Source organism: Solanum verrucosum, unplaced genomic scaffold, assembly GCF_900185275.1.
Source record: "Solanum verrucosum unplaced genomic scaffold, falcon-dt-bn FXZP01000100.1, whole genome shotgun sequence".
In the NCBI taxonomy this organism is placed as follows: domain Eukaryota; kingdom Viridiplantae; phylum Streptophyta; class Magnoliopsida; order Solanales; family Solanaceae; genus Solanum; species Solanum verrucosum.
Window position 1 is genome coordinate 425,574 of NW_026020254.1, and position 24,055 is coordinate 449,628.

A 24,055-nucleotide genomic window follows, 5' to 3' on the forward strand; every position below is an offset into this window, starting at 1 on the left:
CATGATCCACATTATTCAACAACATCAAATTCAAGTATATTAAACAATCGTGTGATTGTATGCCAAACCACCCCTCAACAGTTTTTGTCAATAAGCACGTAAATCAGCACCATATAATAAGGCAGCAAGAATGAGCTAAATTGCAAATCCTCTGTATAGCCTCATGGCGCACGACTGTCCAATCGCTGCATATAGAGTCATTAACTCTCAAGCCTGACCAACAAGAACATCCTTGTAAGGAGTTGGGGCAATGGTAGAGGATGTTGTTTCTTCCACTGGCGACTTTTTCCTTCGCCTTTGCTCTTCTACTAGCAGTGGCATTTGTCCCTCCTCCACCGATGACCGTCTCCTTCGTCTTTGCTCTTCTATTAGCAGTGGCATTTGCCCCTCCCTTTCTTGTATCAATCGGTCTTGTGCTCCACCTCGTAGCTTTTCTAGCCTCAATCCACTCATTTGTTGCATCTTGAACACTTTTACCACATTCATTAATCCTCCAATGAACAGCAATAAACTCCCAAATAACCCGAACAACATCCAGTCTTCACTCTGCATCATTTCACAAGTCCCTCAACAGTTAGTTGATCGAGCTGCACAAAAGGTGTGCAAGAGATTGTACTGCTCGTTAGTATATTAATAGTGTTTTCTATGTCATAAGCCTACAAGAAGTATAAAGATATAGACAGAGTTAAAAGTATACCAACCAAATAGAATGTCTCAGATCCAAAAGTTGGATTGGCTATACGGAACCTCTGTATCAACTTATTCAGTATTCACTTCATCTTACTGATAGGACTACTACTATAGAATCTATTCACAACATCCAACGTTTAAGACTACTCCTAGAATGTTGCCAAAAATATAACTTTTCCTTCTCTCCTCTTCTCTTTCTCTTTGATACTTGGTTGACAGGGTCATGCCTTTCTGAGTATGCACATCCTATAGTTTAGTAATTAAAGGCCTTTCTTATTCTTAGACTACTTGATCATGCTTCCCAGACGAGGGTCTTAAGGTCCGGGAAACTAACTAAAGAGAAATAGTTGTTTTTTTTCAAGAGCAACTGAGTAAGAATGAGAGTTTAGTTTCTGCGGCGGAACTTGCAAGCATGGTTACAGGAGACGCGGGCATCAACCCTACCTTGCGAGTATTTATGGAAAGCCACCTTTTTTTCCCCTTTAAATGTGGGTTGATATATACGTTTTATGATCATTATAGGTGGTATTAAAGAGTTAGATGGTAAGTCCATAAACAGATTTTTCCGGTATTGATAATTGTAAAAAAATGTTGGTTACTTACTAACAATTTCAAGCCATGGTGGACATATCCTGACTGCTCTCTCCAATTGAGGAGTGATCCTACCAGAAACAGTAAACTGCCCAACAAGAAGGGGATGTTGACACTTTGTTGCAAGATTTGGACATGCCCATCCGCTCTTTCGTAAATCTGACACGAGTTATGGATTGAACCAAGCAGCCATAGAGCAGGGCCAGCAATAAGCAGACTCACAGCTTGCTTCTCCATTTTGTAATTGCCATACCCTTTTTCTGCCTTCACAAACGAATTAAATACATGATCAGATGAAGAACTCAACAACATTATACTGAAACTACATAGCCAATATTCAATGTTATATTTAGCCAGCAAAGCAAAATTACTAATCCCTGTTTCACATTCTTGGCTTCTTTATCTGTTAAAGAAAAACCAGACACCTCCTTATAGTGGCATAGGCTGAATTTGTGCCAGTGGTATAGTGATCTTGTCAATGGGTTCAAGTTTGGCATTGTGGCAGTTACAAGGCTATTATGTTCCTTTTAGTCCGTTTCAAAAGAATGTAGTAAATGAAATTTTCGTACATTAGACATTTTTTTTACGTTTGCCCTACCCATACCGGAGGATCCAGGGGCGGAGCTACCCTAGAGCAAGGCGTCGGAAAATTACATTGTATATATAGGTCAAAATTACATTGTTTGAGATTGTGTGTTCTATCCTTGATAGGATTTGCTTTTTTACTTTATATTTTGACACCCCTTAATAAGTGAGGGTTCGATTCTCCGTCTTATAATCTCCTTCTCTCAAGGTATAATAGATTAAAAAAAAAAAATGTATTCCTTTTTCCAATCAAACACCCTCTTACAAAATGATTGCTTAGAATTCAGTGTGATGTTTTTAACGATAAAACATAAGAACTATAAAGCAAATGAATAAGGCACCTGAGTTCCAATTTGTTTGTCTGATTTTAACTTAGACATAAAGTCCGTCGAGTTTTTTAAAAAATTAAAAACTTTAGAATTTTGTGATGAATGTAACAAAAGGTCATTTAATCTCGTAATCATAAGTATTGTGACACATTTTTTTTTAACAAACTAAGACAAATATATTAAAACAAAGGTAGTTAAGAATTACCTGAGTGAAGAGAAAAAGAATGGCTAAGAAGTTGAGAATTGTTCCTACGGACTGAACTACCGGCACAGCGAATTCGACGAGGGCAAGCTGCGGATCAAATCCGAGCAATAGAAATCTATAGTCGATTCCAGCGAGGTGAGCTAGAAGATCATGCACATTCACTACAACAATCACTGCCAACGCTATCAACAACAGAACCAAACCGGATAATTGCTCGTTCGAGAACTGAGCAGCGAACCCACCCACCAGCAATATGGTAGCGAACAAGTATAGACCCGCGTTGATGTACTCGAATCGGTTTCGGGTCAGCCTCGGCCCGTACAATCGCATCTCCCGCGCCGATGCTAATTTCACCATTATTGTTTGAATGAGAAAACGAACGAATTCAAATCTCTATTCATAGAGGAAATTAGGAGTTAGCATGGGGTGTGGGGGTGGGGGTGGGGGGTTACGTGGCTTTCTGCATGCTGCATGAAAGCGTCAACGGTAACCAGTGGTTAACACGTGTGATCGAACGATTATTTTACAACTAAAATTTTGAATAATTGATTATGCATATTTATTACAGTCAAATATGTTTAGTGCTACGTTATTACTTGAACTATAGTTATATATTAGGCCAAATCCATCGGTGGCCTTCTAAAATTAACAATAATTTTCAGTTAGATACTTCAATTAGACGATATTCATTTTAGACACTTCATGTAGAGTTTTGATATGTCATTTTAACACTTTTTTTTATATTCTTAGAACTAGCTTAAGTGTGTGTATCCTACGTGGATAAATAAATGAATGTTATGGGATTTAGTTATGAATGCTATGGGAAAATGTTGGGGATTTAGTTATTTAAATGGTGAAGATGCAGACAGTGTAATAGTTTGTTCCTCCAATTTTCATTGTTACAGACACAGAAAAATTAGGATAATTTTCAGTAAGAAAACTAAAAATCAAGAGAACTTCTCATTATTATTGGGGGCGGGAGTTTTTTAGTTGTAGTAGCAGATAACATTAATGTAGCAGAGCTTAAACTTTAAGTGATTTGATTTTAAAAAGAAAAAGAGTCACAAATTCTTAGAAAATGATGATGATCTTCATTTTTTCTGGTGAGATTGCTAAAGAAATTGACTCTTTTGTTGAAAAAATTGGATTCTAATATAACCCAACAAAGTTTTGCAAATTTTTTTCGAAAAGTTGTGTGGTGATGTTGGGTGATAGAAGGCGGAGAAGTTAAAAGAAGAGCGAAATAGTCTGATGAACCCTTATACTTATATGAGTTTATTTTCTAGACCCTCTTACTTAATCCTTTGTCAACTGAACTCTTAAATTCAAATAAAATAAGACTTTCAAACCCCTCCACTCATGTGTGTAACTCACTCTCCCTTACAAAATGACATGTCATATCCCATCAGATATATTAACGCCACGTCATAATGCCACATCATATATTATCAACCAAAATGTTAAATAATAAATTTTCTATTTAAAAAATAAAATAAATATATTTCTCAACTTCTCTTCACCTCCACAACCACCATAAATGGATTTTGGAGATCCTTCAGCTATAGAAGAAAAAGATGGGTATCTATAGAACAAGAACAAAGCAAGAACAAGAAAGAAAAGAGCAGCCAAATTGGTGATACTTAGCATCTTCTTATTCTGTCTAACCTATGCAATAGGGTAATCAAAATCTAATAAGATAGTTGGCAATTGGCATCAACAAATTACTAATCTCAAATCAATATAAATTTAATATCCACTTTCCCAGAAAAATTGTAGTAAAACAAAGTACTAGTATTATTAGAAAACATAAAGATAAGTTCATCAGTAGACATGTAAAGAAGCGAATCCAGATCTACTCCTCTATAGCTGAACTTCTTAATCATTCTCTTCCTTGGCTATCAATCGCAACATCAACTTCAACCTTCGCCATGGATTCGGGACGTACTAGAGCTTAAGAAAGTAACAACGGCTAGAGTTTTGGGGACGATGACGGAAGGAGGGGTTGGGGACGATGACGGAAAGAGGGGTTGGGGACGACGATGACAAAATGAGGGGTTGGGGACGATGATGACGGAAGGAGGAGTTGGGGACGACGATGATGACGGAAGGAGGGCTTGAGGACGGTGACGATGATGGAAGGAGGGGTGAGAAGTTTAATTTGTTTTTCCTTTTTATTTTTATTATTATTTTTTTAAAAAAATAAGCTTGGACCATTGGTCCCATTTTATTGAAAAAGAACGTCAGATGGACTCAAAATGAGACCATGAAACAGAGAAAACAAACATAAAAAAAAACAAATAAACAATTGTACATTTCCAGTCATTTCTTTTTCATCTTCTTTCTTCCTTGCATCTGAAAATGTCCTCTTCTTTGTAGGTGTACCTTCCGGTGGGGAATCTCGTAAGAGAGTCTAAACCTAGTGCTCCAAATTTGTAGATCTGTAAGTATTTCTCTTTCCCTTTTTCTTTTGTTCCAGCTGAATTCTTCTTTAATATTCCCCATTTGATGTGAAGTAGGACGGAAATTGCTCCCAAATTACTTCCTACTGATTTCCTAGTTGGACATAAGGACTTCAATGCATCTCTGGTTCTGCGATTCTCACTTTTCGCTGGTATTTGTTTCACTTTTTGTTGACTGATATAGCTTAGACTAGTTTGTTTTTGCGCAACTGACTATCTTGTCCTTTAACTGACTACAAACTTTGATATAAAACTTGTAGTTGTGTGACTCTGTGGTCTCACCTCTGTTTTCCATGTTATGGACTGCGTGTGATCCTCCTTGTTCTTATCCTGATTGTTGCTATTTGTTGTTTATCCATGTTCAAAATCTTTTTTGCCCTGCTTGGTAACTGGTTGAAATTCAGAAACTGTTGTTTTTCCTCTTGATCTATAGCTGTATTTGCGATGAGATCAGCTAATTGATTTGCTTCCCTGAAGATGTGCTTTATATGAATGTGTAATGTATTCATTAGTTCATGAATCTCCTCTATTCTCTCATTTAACTCCCAAGGTATTCTTCACTCCTTCCGAATCATGCTTTTTAGACTTAGAGAACCAGTCTCTAACTTGATATGATCATAACCTTGTGCTTTGCAGTATCTCAATGCCTGTCATATTCCTGTTAATTCTGCTACCATGTTTGTAGTTATTCCTATCTTATTTGTTTCTGCATACAATAAATCTCCATTTTCATTTCTAATATAGAAGCTATAAGAAGTCACTCCCGGATTACCTTTGCTTGCACCATCCGTATTACACTTTATCCATCCTTCCTCCGGCTTTGACCACTGTACTAACTGATAATACAGTTTAGGTTTGTATCCTTGTAATGAATCAAACATCCCTTCCCAATGATAAGGAATATCTCTAATCCAAGGGAATTTGACTATTATCAATTGATGTACTGTCCTTTGACAATGAAAGTACATTTTATTGAAAGAGACCTCTTTACCATGTCTTTTAACATTCCTTCTTTTCCAAAGTTCTCATATGACTATGGCTGGTATGGCCTACATGATCTGCTGCAATTTTGGACTTCCTTCATACTCCCACCATCTAAAAATTAGTTGATGTAAGTGTAATCCATCAATGCTAAAACCTGCACAGGAAGCAAACTGCTTCCATAACCTTTGAGCTATGGGAGCTGTTAGTAATAAGTGTGTCATGGTTTCCATTTCCCATTTCTCACAGCAGTAACATTTAGATACAATTTGCATTCTCATCTTCTTTAAATTGTCATCCGTAGCAATTCGTTTCTTCCATACCCTCCATAAGAAAAAAAGATCTTAAATGGCAGACCTTTTATCCATATATGTTTCATCCATTCTATGAGTTCCCTCTTCTTCCTTAACATATGATATGCTGATTTCACGGTGAATTCTCCTGTTGTACTCCCCATCCACCAGACCTTATCATTTAGTTCACTAGTGATCGGCTTAATGTTCTCTACAATGTGATCAGACATTCCCTCCGAAACCAGCTCCTGTAATTTCTCTACCTTCCAATTACCATTGTCAATGAATTCCTTCACTTCTATTTCATCTTCTTCTGCATTTTCCTCTTCTGTAAAATATAATGCCCTTTGTTTTGTCCAGTTATCAAACCAGAAACTGGAATTTCCCGCTTTCAATTGCCACCAAATCTCATGCTCCACTTCCTCTCTTATGGATAACATTTTTCTCCATACATGGGATGCTCCAGTACTCCTCACTACAACATGATATAGCCTTTTACAATATTTATTTCCTATGTAACTACACCATAAGGATGAAGTAGATGTCCTAAACTTCCACCACAGTTTGGCAAACAAAGCAAGGTTAACATCATGCAATGATCGAAAACCCAATCCTCCTTCATCCTTGGGAAAACACATATCCTCTCATGCTATCCAATGCTTCCCTTTGAGACTTCTTGTGCTTCCCCAAATTTTTTTTGCAAATATTTGATGCAATTGTGCAATAATTGTTTTGGAGGGATTCATCGCAGATAAAAGATAAATTGGTAACGATTGAAGAACATGATTAATTAGAATGTACTTCCCCCCGAATGATAAAAATCTATTCTGCCATGAGAAAATTCTTCTAGCCACCTTTCTAATCAAATCTTCAAAATGACTTTTAATCTTTCTGCCATAAAAGAGTGGACACCCGAGGTACATGAAAGGAAAGTTTCCTTGTTTTATACCAGTAATTCGTCTTAATCTGATTGCTACTATCAGATGAGTCTTCATGAAAATAAAAGGAACTCTTTGACTTATTAATTCTTTGGCCCGAAATATTTTCATAATCTCTCAGTATTGTCATCATCTTTATCACTGAAGGTCTATCTCCCGAACAGAATAGGATAGTGTCATCGGCATAGGATAAATGATTTATCTTTGGACTCCACTTTGGCATACCATACCCCTTATAACCTTCTTCCTTGTGCAAACTATTTAAACCTCTGGCTAGAACTTCAGCCGCAATAATAAATAATGTTGGGGACAGTGGGTCTCCTTGTTTGAGACCCCTAGAAGATTGAAAAAACCCATTAGATTGTCCATTAATGAGGACTGAATACTAATTACTAGATATCAGTCTCCATACCATGTCAATAATTACTTCTGAGAAACCAAATTCTCTTAATACCTTGGTTAAAAAAATCCAGGACACTCTATCATAGGCGTTAGTCATATCTAACTTCACCACCACGTTAATATTATGATTCCTCATATGGATATCCCTAATGATTTCCTGAGCCAGTAACACATTTTCTGCAATACTCCTTCCCTTCACAAAACCTGACTGATTTGGTGAAATTATCCTTAGCAGCACCTCCACCATTCTATCATGTACCATTCTTGATATGACCTTCTTAATGAAAGAACTCAAGCTTATTGGCCTCAGGTCTGAAAAGTTTTTAACATTTTCTTTTTAGGTAAGAGCACCAGAGTGGTGTGAGTAATGAAATTGGGTAACTCCTGCCCACAGAAGAAAGCTCTCACTACTCTGGTTATATCTTCCCCTATAATATCCCAACACTTTTGAAAAAATAGGCCTGAAAAACCATCTGGTCCACATGCACTATCACCATTTAGCTCAAAGACCACCCTTTTGACCTCATCAAGATTCAGAAGCTTTATCATCTCTTCATTATCCTTATCTGTGATCAATTTAGGAATATGTTTCAACATTGAAAAATTTAGGGCATTCCCTTCTTCCTTGAATTGATTTGAAAAGAAAGCTACTGCTGCTTCTCCTATCTGCTGATTTGAGTGTACCATTTCCCCTTGCTCGTTACTAATTTCTGATAAGTGCAACTTTTTCCTCCTCCCTTTCACATAAGAGTGAAAGAATTTTGTGTTCATGTCTCCTTTAACGAACCACTTCATACCTGCCTTTTGCTTCCAAAATTCTTCCTCAATCTTGAGGTATTTTTTTAGCTCGGCCTCCAGTCTACACAGTTCTGCCCTATTATCTGCTGAAGGCAAAATCTCTAATTGTGCTTCATTTACCTTGATAACATCCTCAATAGTAGTAATTTCTTGAAAAATATTCCCAAAGACTTCTCTGCTCCATTTAATTAATGCTCTCTTCACCCTCTTCAATTTAGCATGAAACTCCAAGAACGGGCAGCCTACAAAATCAATCATCTAGTTTTGTTGTATGATTTCGTTAAACTGAGGATGTTTTGTCCAGAAATTCAAAAATCGAAAAGGCTTGATAGCATGTTCCTTTTCAGTATTGCAAATCACATGGAGAGGGGCATGATCTGACCCTTGTCTGATTAAGTGTTAGACCTCAGTAGACGGGAAAGCCTCAAGAAATATCGAGTTCACTAAAATTCTATCCAACCTTTTAAAAATGCAATTTTCCTCTATTCTCCCATTCCACCAAGTGTACTTACTTCCCGAAAATTTCACTTCTGATAAAGCACTATTGCTGATGCATTGAGCAAAATCAGTTGCCTCATGTTGAGTGAACTCCAGACCTCCCATCTTCTCCTCCTCATTCAAGATAACATTAAAATCTCCCCCAACCATCCAGGGAACTTGACAATTTTCAGAAATATGTACAATTTCCTCCCATAATTCAAATCTATCCATAGCATTACATCTAGCATACACAGTTGAAATAATGAAAGATTTATTATTCTTACAAAACTTCATAGAAAGTTGTTGTAAAGAATCCAATATTACAGAGCCCTCCCATTCTTCCCTCCAAAAAATCCAAAATTTGCCCGAGCTGTTGGCATAGGCATTGTTGAAACCTAACTTCCTTTTATATTGATCTAGCTCTAACGGATCTTGAAATGGTTCCATTAAAGCTACAAATGAATATAGATGTCTTCTATTTAGATCCATTAATCTCCCAAAAGAGTTGTGAGTATTAACGGATCTAATGTTCCAAAAGATGACTTTCTCAATCATTGATTACTATGAGAAAATTTGTCTTTATTGCTCCTTGTTTTGACTTGAAGAGGAATTGTGGGCCTTCCTCTTTTTGCCTTTAAACTATTGGTATGCCTTGGTGATAAATCACCTGCTTTGCTAATTTGCTGAATATTGTACTCTATGCTGTCATCTTCTTTTGTTTCCCTCCTGTGTTGTATTTCTTCATCTGACTCATCAACTAAATATGGAGCCTCTTTAAAAGGCAGCTCATGAATTTGTTCCTCCATTGTGTTCTTCACCTTTCCTGCACTTTTTTCCTGTTGATGTTCTTGGACTCTACTCTTCTGCACGCTTGCACTATTCACTGTATTATTACTGGTCCCCCCAAGTTTGCTAGAAACTCCTACTGGTTCACCACTCTTCATTGTTGTGTGCTGACTAATACTATTTTTCTCTTTGTTGTTGTGACTTCCTTGTACTCCTGGCGTTGATTTTTTACCTTGCTTCCCAAAGGCTCTTTCAACCCATTCTCTTGTAATTTCTTTCTCAAATTGTTTACTTTGTATTTCATTGGTCTGGACCTCTGCACCTTTGGAACTGTCCTCCATTTCAGCTTCCTGGTCTTTATTCTCTAAAGCGTCAAATTTGTTGCCAATAGCAATGTCCACCTTGGCCCAAATTTTTTCAGGTTGTTTCTTCCATCCTCTTTTTTTATGCTTTGGTTCTTTAAACCTATCTATCCTTTTGTTATGCTGGTGAACTTCATCTTCTTCTTGCTTCTCCTTTCTGTTGTCCATTTTACTTCCTAGTTGTGTATTCCCCTCTTCCTCCTTCTTATCTCCTACTTCTTGGTTCGTCTTTTCCTTCTTTGGATATAATTCTGGGTGCTCCACATAACATTGTTGCTCGTCATGTCCTTGTATCATACATGTCTTGCAATATTTTGGAACATAATCATACTTTATTCTTACCCACTTCTCCATTACCTCCCCATTAGTCTTCTTCATTCCTATTTTAATTCTTTTTGGGAACTTTCCGAGAAGATCCACCTCTACCTTTACTTTTGCACAACTGGGCCTTGTTTGATTTCTTGTCGCCATGTCAACCTGTAAAGGTTTACCCACTGTCGCTGCTAGTGAAAAAACAGTTTCTCTCCCAAAGAAATTTGGAGGAAGTGCTGGAAACGATATCCATGCTATTGTTGTTGTAGTCTCTTCCTCTGGATCAAACATTGGGTCCCACTTTAACGTTCTCATAGGAAACGACCAACTTTTTTGTGTTATGTAGAAAGCAGGCTTTGACAGTAGATGAACATAATCTTCCAAAAGAGACGCCCTATTAGAATATGTTTATTACTAAGTAACCCGATTTTACACTCTCCTTTTAATTCACATTGTTTTGGAATTAATCTCCTCAAATCTTGAATATCAGGCCATCCATATAAGAACTTTCCAATCACTGCATATTCAAGATTTTCATTAATAATCATCTGGTTAATTTCTTCCTGGTCCCATAGAACTCTTGGTTCTCCATGCAAATATGATATTGGCTTCAGTGGTATTGGCTTGGTGTTCGAAGGTGTTGGTTTTAGCGTGTTCGCATATGTAGCAATAGGCAGAATGGTTTTAACAGGTTGACCAACCTCTGTAGGAGGTTGGCCATCGGCCGTATTGGCCATCTCCACCGGAAAATAGGCAAAATAGGATTTAAACGACGGTAGGGTTTAGGGTCACCTCTCTGGCTTTGACTTGAATCTTTTTACCTCCCTTTTTATTATTTAATTAGTTTTCGAAAGCAATTTTTTGCTTCACTCTCCTTTTAGAGTGTGGATACCACGCTCTATACTGAGTTAGTAAAAAAAAGGCCACATAAGTTCAGTCAATGGTTAAAGGGTTTAAAAAGTTTCATTTTAATTGAGTTTAAGGGTTCAGTTGACTAAAGATTAAGTATAAGGGTCTAGAATACAAACGCATACAAATATAAGGATTCATTAGATTATTTCACCTAAAAGAAGAGAAGAGTGAGGAAGAAGAAGAGAGCAAAAATATTTTGCAAGAAAAAAAAAGTCACGCGCATAAAATTTGTGTAACACACATGCTTTGTTGAGTCAGCGAAAAGTGTCAAAATAACATAACAAAATTCTACATGAGGTGTCTAAAATGAACTTCGCTTAGTTGAGGTGTCTAAGTGAAACTTGGTGCCAAGTTTAAGGGGCTACCGATGGATTTGGCCTATATATTATTGAGTCATTGGAGCACTGAATTCAAATTGAGCATTGTCGAGCTCATTTTGAGAGTGACAATCTCAGTAAAATTTTCTCAAATCGAAAATTCATGATAAAAATGGAGCAATTCTATCACTACACCTTATTGTATATTTTCTCCATTTCTATTTAGTTACGTTGACATCATTTTATATTTTTTGTTTCTTAAGAAAATTAGGTAAGTTTATCATTGCATCTTTATTTTGTGTTCTTCTAAAATAAGGTTTCAATATATGAACATGAATTAATTTATTTTGATTAATTAATTTGACCAATGAACACTAACTAATTACTCCTACTTAATTTTTCAAATATATACTTTCAACGCTATTAACTGTTAAAGCTAAAATAGAAAGAATAATATATTTTGTAAAAATATCAAATATTAACAATTAAGAACAACATGTAAATAAACAGACAGAGTATTTGAATATTGATCGTTTCCCCCTCCAACTAAATTTGAATCGCGCTGCAAGTCTATTCGGGTGGCGCTTCCCACCAGATTTTTTCGATGCTAACATTAGTTAATTGACAATCTATTCTACTGTGCAGGAGTTTTTACCAGAGAGAGTAGCTGCTCAGCTCCTTGTGTTAGTCTGACAAATAGCAAGAAAAAGAAGCCGTAAATTGGGAAAATTCGTCGCCCCCGTTTGTCCAGAAGGGATAGTAAAAAAATACAAAGAATGATTATAAGGCATTCATTTACAGGGACCTGGAAGCATCACCGCTGGAAATGGAGTTTGAGATTTTGCTCGAACATGTGCTGCAATAGTAATAATACGCATCCATCAATGTCCAACGTTGTCTCCACTAACATTGCAATTACAGAATTAGCAAAAAAGGGTTCACTCGAACAAGCACGAAAGCTGTTTGACGAAATGCCTCAAAGATCAATTGTCTCATGGAACACCATGATTTATGGTTATTCCGAATGGGAAATGTTCAGTGAAGCGTTTAGCTTAGTTTCATTGATGCATAGAAGCTATATAAAGCTGAATGAGTCTACCTTGTCCTCAGTACTAAGTGTTTGCGCTCGATCACAGTCGCTCAATCGTGGTAAGGAAGTTCATGGGCTAGTTTTGAAATCTGGATATCAAAGTTTTCAGCTTGTGGGTAGTGCTTTATTGTATCTTTATTCAACGTGTCATGAAATCGAAGAGGCAAGGATGGTATTTGATGTATTGCATCGGGAGAATGAGTTGTTATGGAGCTTGATGCTTGTGGGATATGTTAAATGTAACTTGTTAACTGATGCTTTGGAGATTTTTAGGAAAATGCCAACCCGTGATGTTGTTGCTTGGACCACTTTGATTTCTGGATACTCAAAGGTTGAAGGTGGATGCCAGAAAGCTTTAGAGTTGTTTCGGTCGATGAGAGAGGATATTGAGCTTGTCCCGAATGAATTTACTCTGGATTGTGTTTTGAGGGTGTCTGGTAGATTGGGATCTTTATATGGGGGAAGAGCAATTCATGGGTTGGTAGTGAAGTTTGGGTTTGAGTGGGATCATTCTGTTTCTGGTGCACTAATTGATTTTTATTGTAATTGTGAGGTTCTTGATGATGCTATGTTAGTTTATAGTGCACTAATTAATCCTTCCTTGAATGATTCAAACTTGCTGATTGGAGGGCTAGTCTTGGCAGGCAGGATTGAGGAGGCTCGATATTTGTTTAACGGATTGATCAAGCGAGATCATGTTTACAATTTGATGATTAAAGGATATGCCATGTCTGGTCAAGTAGAGGAGTCAAAACAGTTGTTTCTGGAGATGTCAGAAAGAAATTTAACTTCCATCAATACTATGATTTCTGTGTACTCAAGGAATGGTGAAATCGATAAAGCTGTAGAGCTTTTTGAAGAAGTGAAAGTACAGGGAAATTCTGTTACCTGGAATTCTATGATTTCAGGATATACCCAAAATTATCTGCATGAGAGTGCATTAAAGTTGTATACGACCATGAGAAGATTATCAATTAGCCAAACTAGGTCAACATTTTCAGCCCTGTTTCACGCATGCTCCTGCCTTGGTTCACTTCAACAAGGTCAATTGATTCACGCAGATTTGATTAAGACTCCATTTGAATCCAATAACTATGTTGGAACAGCTCTTGTTGACATGTACTCCAAATGTGGGAGCCTTAATGATGCTAAAACATCCTTTCATAGCATTGCATATCCTAACGTAGCAGCATGGACAGCTCTGATTAATGGGTATGCACATCATGGGCTTGGCTCTGAGGCACTTGTACTTTTTCACCAAATGTTAGATGAAGGGATTGATCCTAATGCAGCAACCTTTGTCGGTGTCTTATTGGCTTGTACTTGTGTGGGTTTGGTTGGAGATGGCACAAGACTTTTCCACGTAATGCAAGAATACTATGGTATAGCACCTACTCTGGAACACTACACGTGCATGGTAGATCTTCTTGGTAGATCAGGCCATTTACATGAAGCTGAGAAGCTTGTTAACAGAATGACTATTGAACCAGACAGCATTATCTTTGTTGCACTGCTTAATGCTTGTTGGTTCTGGATGGACGTGGAAGTTGGAGAGAGGGTGGCAGAAAAACTGTTGTCGTTGGATCCCAAGTCTACATCCGGCTGTGTTATCATGGCCAATATGTATGCAGGATTTGGCAGGTGGTGGGAGAAGATGAGAGTGAGGAAAGCAATGAAGAAACTGCAGTATAAAAAGGATCCTGGATATAGTTGGATTGAACTAAACAACAAGGTTCAATTTTTCTCTGTTGATAATAGAACTCATCCTTTTTGTGATTTAATTTACTCAACTTTGGAAAACCTAACAGCAAATGTGGGCTCCGAAATTAATTTTGATTGTACTTCTTCAAAATTATATGGTGAAAGTGAGTTACTCTCTTAGTTAATCCTCCTGATTATATTGATATGCATAGCTTCCGTGGTGTTTATTGAAATTATTAGTTGTGTCAAAAAATAAATGCAACTAGCATCATATAGATTTCTGCTAAATCAGTTTGACTTCTTATGCATTAAAACTGATTATGGAACTCTGTTTTTTCTCCAAGGCTTCATTTCTTTAGAATGATATTTCACCTAGGTGGGTGCGTGGGATTTGTTATGGATATGCAACGGCTAATCTTTGATATATGAGGCCTTGAAAATCATACTAGGTTCAAAGGCATAGATTCAAGCGTTAGGAGATGCTTTATTCTGGGATATTGTCAGTTCTTGTTCATACACGTTTCCACAATTTTGACGGGTTCTCAGTATATATTCTTTCATTATCCTCTGACAGTATCCATTACAAAGTGGGTATACGTTTCATATTCCTAAGAAATAGTAGGAATATTAGTTTCTGGAGCTGCATCCATTTTCCCGGCATTATTCTGATGTTTTTCTGATCTTCTTTTTGGTAATTCTGATGCCTTTTTGGGGGAAAAGATCTCATACTACATGGTGTTTCCTAAGAAACAGTAGGACTAATAGTTTTTGGAACTGCCTCCCCTTTCCTGTGATAATTCTGATGCTTTTTCAGGGAAAAAAAAAAAGCTCATAGTTTACATGGGGTTCCTTATGGTTCAGATTTGATCTTCTATCGAATTAATCTTTAGAGAAAATGTCCGTTAATAATGCTTATCGTGAATGTAGTATTCAATTACTTTCATATATATTAGACCTAATCGTTACTGATGAGACGAGAGATAATTCAAGATTATGTACTAATTGTATGGTTCCTGTTGACCTGTCAATTGATTGTTTGAATGAGCTTGAAGCAGATTTCCTTTCTCCTGCCTATCCCAGTGATCTTTATTTTCCATTATATTTTCTAAAAATGTGATTGCTGGGTGAAAGTCGATCGTAGCAAAAGTGAAAAAGATAGAGAAAAAAAACCAGCAGCTTCTGGCACAATGTAAGTTCTTCAAACTCCTCAAGAGAAGTAACTGAAGGATTACACAGAGACAAAACAATGTATATATATATATGATATGGTTCACCATGTTATGTACTTGTTGGTCCTCTTTTCTGATCGTTGGTGAGTGGAATGGCTACTCCATTATTCGAGCAAGGTTCTACCTGTTTATCCAAAAATGAAATACTTAGCTATAACACGAAGGATATTGATTGCAATTTGCAACACACATGCCAGAGAGTTGCTTAAGTCTTGGTGCTGAGATTCTCAGTGACAACGAGCATCGATTGATCTTTCTTCTCTTCTAACTTGAATTCTTGCTTGAGTTTGTCATCGTTATACTCCAAATCTGGTCATTTCTGTGGTTCTAATTCCTTTACAGGGTTCTTTCGATACTTGAAATACAGTATAAGCTGCAGGATACAAAGGGGTGTTCCCACCAGATTTGGAGACTGAAAGAAGAAGAAAAAGAAGATTTGTGTACAAGTGAAATGAGAAAGTTGAAGTTGATATTTCATGTAACTACACTTTGTTCTTGGATTTATGGAAAATAAAAGTTTAAAAAGGTAAGTTAGTACTCCCTCTTCAGCTCTGCCCCAGTTTATATGACTCACTTTTCTTTTTAATCAGTCCCACATATTTCTATATTAAGTAATAATTTAACTTTATAATTCTCATTTTACCTTTAATGAAATGATTTATAGTCACACAAATAACTATCACTTATTTTAAACCACCAATTTCAATTTTATTTTTTTTAACTTCGTGTAAAGTTAAACTAACTCATATAAAATAGGACGAAGGAAATAGTAAACAAACCGCTAGAAAGAGATCATGGCTGAGTAGTCCATAGGCCATCCAAAGACCACTAGCAAGAAAAGAGAATAATGACAAGTAAAATGGCATAAACTCCACACTCTTTGTCTTGATCACTTGTCTCTGCAGTACACATATGAGTGTTTATTATAAAACAAATTTTACAAGTTGTTTGACATTAATATTATTTCGTACTAGATAATCATTTACGCTATCAGTATATATATATATCTCGAAATTCAAATACGAAAAATGTCTCACCACAACAACTAAAGGAGAAGCATACATAGCAATTGAAGCAACAAGTCCAATACTCCCTACAAAAACTTTTCGACGCTGGTGTTCATGAACTACAAACGTCGATATAATCCCCGTCGCTACACATATTAGAATAATAGGCACCACCATTTTTGCAACTTCCTTCTGCTTTTAACAAAAAAATAATTAATAATAATGCATACTATATACTATACAAAAAAATTAAAAAAAATTGCATCACACATATATATAACTTGCCTTTCCTTTAGTTGAAGAAAACCAGAAATAAATGAGAATGAATGAGATCTCCAAAAGTATCCCAATTCCATTTATAGTAACCACTGGGAAATTTTCCCATTTATAACTTACTATTGGTAACCCATACCATGTGTAGAGACAACAATTGAATAATGCTAGTACGTAAGGTACACATGAAAATCCTTCAATATTCTTCTTCTTCATAACTCGAGAAAATGTAAGCCTGTCGATAAAAAATTTAAGTTATATACATCATCACATAAGGATTTTTTACATCATGTCACATTTATTTGTTATATATAGCAGGTTATCTATCTTATTACGTACATTGGTGCAGCATAGAGCAACATGGAGGCGACATTCCCTGTGACAAATAAAACCATGCACATTTAATTTAATTATCATGTAGGACATAACGTATAACTTAATTACTAGTTATTTAAAATGAAGTAATATAAATATAAATTATAAAAAAAATATAGTTTACCCATTACTCCAACTGCTAAACGCAATCTTTCACCCATTTTTCTTTAGAGAAAAAAAAACAATAATTGAGGAATTTATAAGTGCTTAGAGGCAAGTAGTTAATTGTCTTTGAATTCTGTTATAATTATATATATATATATATACTATGGTTTTGATTAAAGTGGTGTGTCTACATGTATTTAAATTGTGGGTGGAAGGTGATCAATCATTTTCAAAATAAAAGAAATTAATTAGAAAAGACAAATTTGTGGTAGGAAAATTGGTTGGAAGCTAATCATGGTAATGTATTTTATGGAATAATTTTGTTCTAACTGTAAATGCTCCATTTAAAAATGCTTTATTGGGCTAATAATAGGACAGAGGGAGGGGATGAGAATTGAGATGCATGCAAAAAAGAAAGGCATAAAATTAGATAATTCTTGTTTTAGTAGATAAATAAAATTTGTTCTTTGTGTTTGGTGGAAGATGTTACTAGACTTCCACTATCCACTTAATATTTATGTTGCAAATGTTAAGTCATTAAATTTTGTTTAATATCAAGCTAAGTTTGAATGATTTTATTGATACAAAGACTTAAGTTGAATGATTTTATTGATATAAAATAAAGTTTAGTGATTTTACTAGATAAATTCTCAAAGTTAAGTGATCTTTTGACATATTAACTCGAGTTTTTGCTTATTTCATGTTATTAAATATTTTTTTTAGAATTGAACACTATTAATAATTGAAATAGTTTCTTAATATATAGATAATCCTATTTTTGTCTTAAATTCTTATAAATGACATTTATTTTGAGATAAATTATTTGATTAAAATGACACTTAATTTGAAACGAAAGAAAGTAAAACTCACTAAGTTTTACTGTGATTTATTTTTTTCATCCAGAGGAACCCAAGATGAAGTCTTTTCTTCCACAAGCTTCAAAGGATAGTCACCATTATATATATATATATATATATACTTTTTTTTATAAAATTAAAAAAAAAAAGAATTTTGGTTCGTGTGGTCGTGTCTTACTTTCACTCCATAACAAAGATATTTTTTTACGTGTTTTCGCCATAAAAACAAAATAAAAAAAGGTTCACACGAAGGATATCTTGAAGCTCTAATTACATTAGTAAAAATATATTCTCTCTAATAACTTAAACATTTAGATAATCATGCAACATGCAGAGGTCCTAAGTTTTCGAATATCATTTGATACCATTATCAAAAATAATTCTAACGTGTCGGGCTTATGGAGTCTAATTGAAAAGCATCAAATACATAATCACATCATTCAACGTATTGAAAAGGAATAAAAGAGCAAATCAGATCGATTACCATATATTTGCAGAATACGAATTATGAAATTATATAAAGGTGCAATTTTAATTTGAGGGAAAGGTGATTAGGGAAAAGAATTAACCATTCATATTTATGGTTGATATGATCAGCATTATCTTTTGTGATGTCCCCCATTCATCATCTCAACTTGAAATTATAGCTTACTAAACAAACTTGATTTCCTGATTATTGGCCATATATATCGTATATCTGTCTTGCTTTCATACTTTTTATCACAATTAAATATGATTCTTAAAGACTAGTTAGACTCTTCCTTCACTCATCGTTTTTCAATCATGCTTGTAAAATGACATCGAATTTTTAGTGCTTTTGTTTTGTCTTTTCTTTTAATTGATTGATGGGGTGGAGCATATATTGGAGGATTTAGGCTTAGTATATAGTTAGTACAATATTGTGCAATTACACTAATTACATATTTTAGCAAATAAAGCACCACTTCAAATTAAATTTACTATAATTTGTCTTTGGGATGGTAGGGTTTGAGAGTCTAGTGCGTTAGGGAATTGTAAATAACGCCAAATAGGAAAAACTCTGTGCCTCATGAGATTTAACGTCTTCCAAAATACAACTAGCTAAGTACAAGTGGACAATCATAAGTGGGGTCTGGGACAAAATATACGCAGCTTTACCCCTTACCTTAATGAGATAGAGAGGTTGTTTTCGATTGATTCTCAACAACCTTCCTCTTTTATCCTAGGGAAGACAATGTGAGCGAGGCCACATGGGCGGAGTTCATATAACTAGCCAAGCATATTTTTGGATTTCACGCAGTAATGGGTTTTGGAGACTGGAGTGAGGCTTAGCGAGCTTTATTAGGCCGACTAATGACTACTACATAAACCACTGCCTGAAAAGGCTTAAACAGCTAGAATTATTTCTTTCACGCCCTTGAACTATTACTCACGAATAAATTGAGAAAGCCCCAACATAAAGTTCTGATTCTTACTTCGTAGAGCTGGTGCTGCTAGCCTTTGAGAATGAAATCATCCCAGTCATTCATGGCATCAGTACCCTTATCCAATCGGTTACAGAATCGGATGTGTAAAACATAGATAATTGACTTACAAGTTTTTTACAAGCCACATAACATTTGCCAGTATCTTGTTTTACAATATTTAGTTATGATTCCCCAGTCAATGGAACATATCACTCAACATTATCCAATAAACAACTCCTTAAAATATTATGACAATAATAAAGCAACATCCCTTCATATCATATCCTCAATCCCTAATGCATTATGTAGCTATTTGAAAATCTAACCTGCATCCATTTTCCTTACCTTATCATATGGTTTATTATACTGCTCAATCATTTAAATAAGGATGCACTTACAACAATTTTTAAATTTTATGTCATAACGTGGACTTGCACATGCAGTTTCACTTGTGGCTTATATGGATGACGATCCTCCTCTATTTTATACAAGTGCTATTCTGAATCACAGCAGATGTCACCTATATCATCACAACCCCAAGTTATCCTGAGACAACAAGCACTAGCAGATGCTTGTACAGTATTTCTATTTCCCTTTTGCTTTTACCTAAACTACAAACTTAATGCTCCAAACACGGTAAAGCATATCCGATGACATATATATAGTATAGAAACACGACTAATACAATCAGAGACCACCATGAAAATTAGGACAATTGAAGATCACCATGTCGTAAATATACACATCAGTTGATTCAAACAGGTCTGTAAGGAGAAAAAGAAAATAATATAAGTTGTTTACAGGGTGTGTACTAACAGATTTGGTTTTGAGTCTAGTGAAAGAGGATGTAATTACAACTATAGTGGTAGAAAAGATTAGTGTACACGCAGCTACTATATACTATACAGTATGGGCAAGATTGCTGACACAGGAATAGGGGTATAAATTTTCTCCAATACAATGATCAAATGGTGTTGATTTCTTTAGAATATGTACCGGCGAACATAATCCACTCGAGTTGGATGCTTGAGCTTCATGAGAGCCTTAACTTCATGCTTCCGTACCATCTCTCTCGAAATATTTAGGTTACCCGCAATTTCTCCCAATGTTCTATCACCTTTGCCATCAAGTCCATATCTTTGTCTGATTACTAGACTCTCCTTGGGCTTAAGAGAATCAAGCTGTCAAGGGAGAAACATGATTTCAGATCAGATTTAAAATTAATGGTTCAGAAATCCTGAACGCCTCGTAATTTAACAAACTGAAACTTATAAACTTAAAATGATTTTCATTTATGGCAATACATATCTTAAGATTCAAGATTTACAGGTAGTAGTTCAGCATATCTACTAATAGTGTCCTTTCAACGACAGAAGTTTCCATTACTAATCTTTGAAGTGCTATTAGCATCTGATTCTCTGCTTTGAAAGCCCGATGACCTCATAATGAAGGCCTCTAACAAAAAGAGATGTCAGTTTCAAAGATAGGCTTTGGTCACCAAAGCTTAGATAATCCTAGGGATGGCAAATGGGCATTTTAGGCTGAATTTGAGCGGGTCAAGATGGGCAAACTCAATAAATGAATCCTTGTCCAACCCCTGCCCAAAGTTTACTTGGGATAAGATGGGTTTGCCAAGCTTGGGCTAAACAATGGGTTATAACTCAACCCTCCCAATTTGACCCAACTTTTGTTATTTTTTTAGATCTCCATAAACTTTCTTAACCAAATATGCACAAACAAGTATTCATTATTACATTTTAGAAAAAGTTATAAATGTATCTAATTTTATAACCATAAATAATTCTGTGATATTTCGTAAATCGCCCAAGTGATATTACTTCACTCTTAACAGTTCTCTTTTTCCCCATATATGTGCAAGTTAAACAGCATAAGGTTTTGTATAAAAAATAAGTCACCTTATCCATTATAAACAAGAACGAAATTATGTGCTTTGGGGTGTTCAAGATATATATTCAGTCACCAAGGATATTCAAATGTTATTTCGAGGACTCGGATGGTTAATTCAGGAATTCACAGAGGAAAAAACATTACCACATCATCAAGAGCAAGCCTGAGTAGAGCTGGCTGCTTCCTCTTATCCCCATCAACACCATCTACGTCAGTTATTCCATTGATGAGTTCTTCTTGGGTTGTCTTGTTTCTTGCATGGAGAGAGGAGACAGGTTTAGATACTTTCATCACTTCATGGTATCTCTCAGGGGAAAGTCCAACTCTTTTAATTATTTCTTCATCTGTTGGTATCCTCTGAAGCTCAAACAGCAACTCCAATTTGGCCTTCTGGATTTCCACTCTGATCTGAATCAGAAAAAGAATATCATTTTTTTTCGCACTGACTAATTGATAATTATGAGCAAATGAGTCCCGCAGATCAGACATTTCCTTGAAGACGAGAAGTATACTCCTAATGGGGTCACAAAAGAACTTACAGCTATTTAATGGATTTTCCATTTTATCTATACAAATTCCTTTAGTTGGAAGCCAAGAATGATTTTATTTTACCAAGTGAAAATGTCTCATAAATAGAGATAATATTGTTTTTTCACCAAATGAAACAATTCCTTGGCTTCCAGACAGTGACAGAACAAAGAAATTGGTTCTTTGATGGGTAAACAATAAAATGTAAAAACACTGGCAGATAGAAGAAAGAAAACGTACAGATTCAAGCCCGAATGGAACTTTGGTGAAGCTTGAGGTTGTCATAGAACGTATTATGGCATGCCTTATCCAAAAAAGACCATAGGTTGATAGCCTGAATTTTCTATTAGGTTCAAATCGGTCAATAGCTGTGATTAGACCCTTGACGCCTGCCTGACAGAGGTCTTGGAATCTTGACCCATTTGCAAAATCTTGAAAATATTTGTTCATAACAAACAAAACAAGTCGTAGATTGTGCTGCAACCGAACAAGACTGCAAAGGTGAGTTATTTATAAAGCTAAAACACATCTAATATCTGGATGCATATGTAAGTTAGACGACATCAAGAACGTGGGGTAGTTCAAGTTACACTAGTACTATTGGCTTCATTTCCCCTTTCAGGGGCATAGATTCAAGATCAATATTTCAGAATTTCAAGTATACAAGACACTCACAAGAAAATACAGAAGATAATTAAGTGTGCTTTATAACATGTAAAACTACCTAGCACATATTACTGTTTGTAAGCAGTACATGGGAAGATTGGCCAGTTTCAATGATATAACAAATTCATGTTGAGGAATTATGAAAAAACAGATCACATCAGGATCGCTTGACGCGGATTATAAAACCAGAAACAAGTTTACTTTTGCTTGAGGCATAAATTGAACTTCTAAGGTGCACAGCAAGAAGGTCTTACAAGTAAAAAGAAAGAAAGTACCTTAATCAGCTTATTTCTAGCAGCTCGACCAACTTCCAGCTTTTTCCGTAGTTCAGAGGCATCCATATTTGTTACCTCAGCCACTTCACCATCAGTTGGTTCTCGCCCCAAATCGTTTTGCAAGTTTTCTTTAACTTGTAGGATTGCCTAAATAACAACATCTGACTCTCAATCGTAAAGCAAAACAATAGCAACACTAAAATCCAATGAATAAACACAAACTTCCTTTTACGTTTAATTTTTTTTCAGTTAACTGTAAAATGTGTGTACCTTCATAGGTTGCATCAACTTGAAGAGCCACACATGCTCAGATGATGGAAGCACTGGAGGGATCTTCATTTTCTTCCAGTCTAAGCTTGCTAAGTCAGTAGCACCTGAATATTCTCTGACAAGCTTATCAATTTTTTCATCTTCTGTGTCCTCTTTAAGTTTTCTTCTTTCGGATGAAGCAACCATTTCACCTTCTTTATTCTTTAGTAAAGCAATCCTCTGGTCAAGATTCAACCTCTTTGACTTCTTTCTACGATTTTTGACCACATTATCAGCAACTTCTTTCTTCGCTTCCTCATCACCTTCTACAATCCTCTTCCTCGTCCTTGGCCTTCTCTTCACCAAATGATCCTGAACTTCTGTATTGGAGCTAGCAGTTTCCAGACTGCGCTTGTAGATACTTTCAAGTTTGGCAGCAGCTTCACTGTAGTCTAATTCTAACGTACTTGGAGAGGCTTCGATCGCTACAGCATGCACTCTCTCGGAACGCTTAGACACTCGTCTTGACCTCTTTTCATTTTCTTTAGATGTTTCAATAGGCAAGGATATGGATTCTTTAGGTGCAATTAAAGTTGTATTCTTCGTTTTATCTTTTTTAAACGATACAATTACTGGCCTTTTAAGCGGACTTAAACGAGTCGAAAACCTTGAGCTTAATCCCAATGGACTTCGAGATGCAGAGCTTGAAACAGTCACAACTCCCATGCCAAGTTGTGCTATCAAAATTTTACTCAATGAACAGTAGAGCTTCTCACAGACTATTCCCCTGTCAAATCCAATATACATGCATTATGATATGTAAAATAAATTTAACTCAACTGGAAAACAAATGGTTGAGGAAATTCTCTAGGGCATGAAATATGTTCTTTTTCTGTTTGTGTCCTGA

The 24,055-nt window shown here is 35.8% G+C and overlaps 4 protein-coding genes across 5 annotated transcripts; 1 reads left to right on the forward strand and 3 right to left on the reverse strand.

Annotated features, from left to right (window-relative positions):
• Positions 1-197: 197 nt before the first annotated feature.
• Positions 198-2,758, reverse strand: LOC125833172 (uncharacterized). The gene is made up of 3 exons (XM_049512314.1): positions 2,401-2,758; positions 1,294-1,545; positions 198-546 (listed from the first exon to the last, which is right to left on the reverse strand). Exons 1-3 carry the CDS (start codon positions 2,755-2,757, stop codon positions 208-210), a joined length of 948 nt encoding a protein of 315 aa, XP_049368271.1. The 5' UTR covers position 2,758; the 3' UTR covers positions 198-207.
• A 9,450-nt stretch (positions 2,759-12,208) lies between these two features.
• Positions 12,209-14,582, forward strand: LOC125833120 (pentatricopeptide repeat-containing protein At2g13600-like). Its single transcript, XM_049512263.1, has one exon. The coding sequence runs from the start codon at positions 12,217-12,219 to the stop codon at positions 14,410-14,412; it is 2,196 nt and encodes a 731-aa protein (XP_049368220.1). The 5' UTR covers positions 12,209-12,216; the 3' UTR covers positions 14,413-14,582.
• Positions 14,583-15,665: 1,083 nt separating this feature from the next.
• Positions 15,666-17,339, reverse strand: LOC125833144 (bidirectional sugar transporter SWEET3b). The gene is given in 6 exon segments (XM_049512288.1): positions 15,666-15,872; positions 16,240-16,359; positions 16,498-16,662; positions 16,753-16,975; positions 17,080-17,116; positions 17,240-17,339. Coding segments are annotated over 6 exon segments (789 nt in total). The 5' UTR covers positions 17,277-17,339.
• A 2,950-nt stretch (positions 17,340-20,289) lies between these two features.
• LOC125833122 (RNA polymerase sigma factor sigE, chloroplastic/mitochondrial) lies at positions 20,290-23,932 on the reverse strand. Of its 2 annotated transcripts, XM_049512266.1 has the most exons (6): positions 23,361-23,932; positions 23,170-23,273; positions 22,900-23,046; positions 22,199-22,435; positions 21,575-21,838; positions 20,290-20,703 (listed from the first exon to the last, which is right to left on the reverse strand). In XM_049512266.1, exons 1-6 carry the CDS (start codon positions 23,872-23,874, stop codon positions 20,506-20,508), a joined length of 1,464 nt encoding a protein of 487 aa, XP_049368223.1. In that variant the 5' UTR covers positions 23,875-23,932; the 3' UTR covers positions 20,290-20,505. The 2 variants fall into 2 exon arrangements, with proteins under 2 accessions (XP_049368223.1, XP_049368222.1); XM_049512265.1 differs by having other exon boundaries at positions 23,170-23,932.
• Positions 23,933-24,055: the final 123 nt, after the last annotated feature.

What these genes read in the sequence shown, in the direction of transcription:
- LOC125833120 (XM_049512263.1), top strand. Translation starts at nt 12,217, where the DNA reads ATGATTATAAGGCATTCATTTACAGGGACCTGGAAGCATCACCGCTGG.
- LOC125833122 (XM_049512265.1), bottom strand. Translation starts at nt 23,874, where the DNA reads ATGGGAGTTGTGACTGTTTCAAGCTCTGCATCTCGAAGTCCATTGGGA. An exon ending in CTAGAAATAAGCTGATTAAG is followed by an intron (nt 22,436 to 22,899) that starts GTACTTTCTTTC and finishes GTTCGGTTGCAG; the next exon opens with CACAATCTACGACTTGTTTT. An exon ending in GGCTTGCTCTTGATGATGTG is followed by an intron (nt 20,704 to 21,574) that starts GTAATGTTTTTT and finishes CTCCCTTGACAG; the next exon opens with CTTGATTCTCTTAAGCCCAA.
- LOC125833172 (XM_049512314.1), bottom strand. Translation starts at nt 2,757, where the DNA reads ATGGTGAAATTAGCATCGGCGCGGGAGATGCGATTGTACGGGCCGAGG. An exon ending in TTCTTTTTCTCTTCACTCAG is followed by an intron (nt 1,546 to 2,400) that starts GTAATTCTTAAC and finishes TCGTTTGTGAAG; the next exon opens with GCAGAAAAAGGGTATGGCAA. An exon ending in ACCATGGCTTGAAATTGTTA is followed by an intron (nt 547 to 1,293) that starts GTAAGTAACCAA and finishes GAAATGATGCAG; the next exon opens with AGTGAAGACTGGATGTTGTT.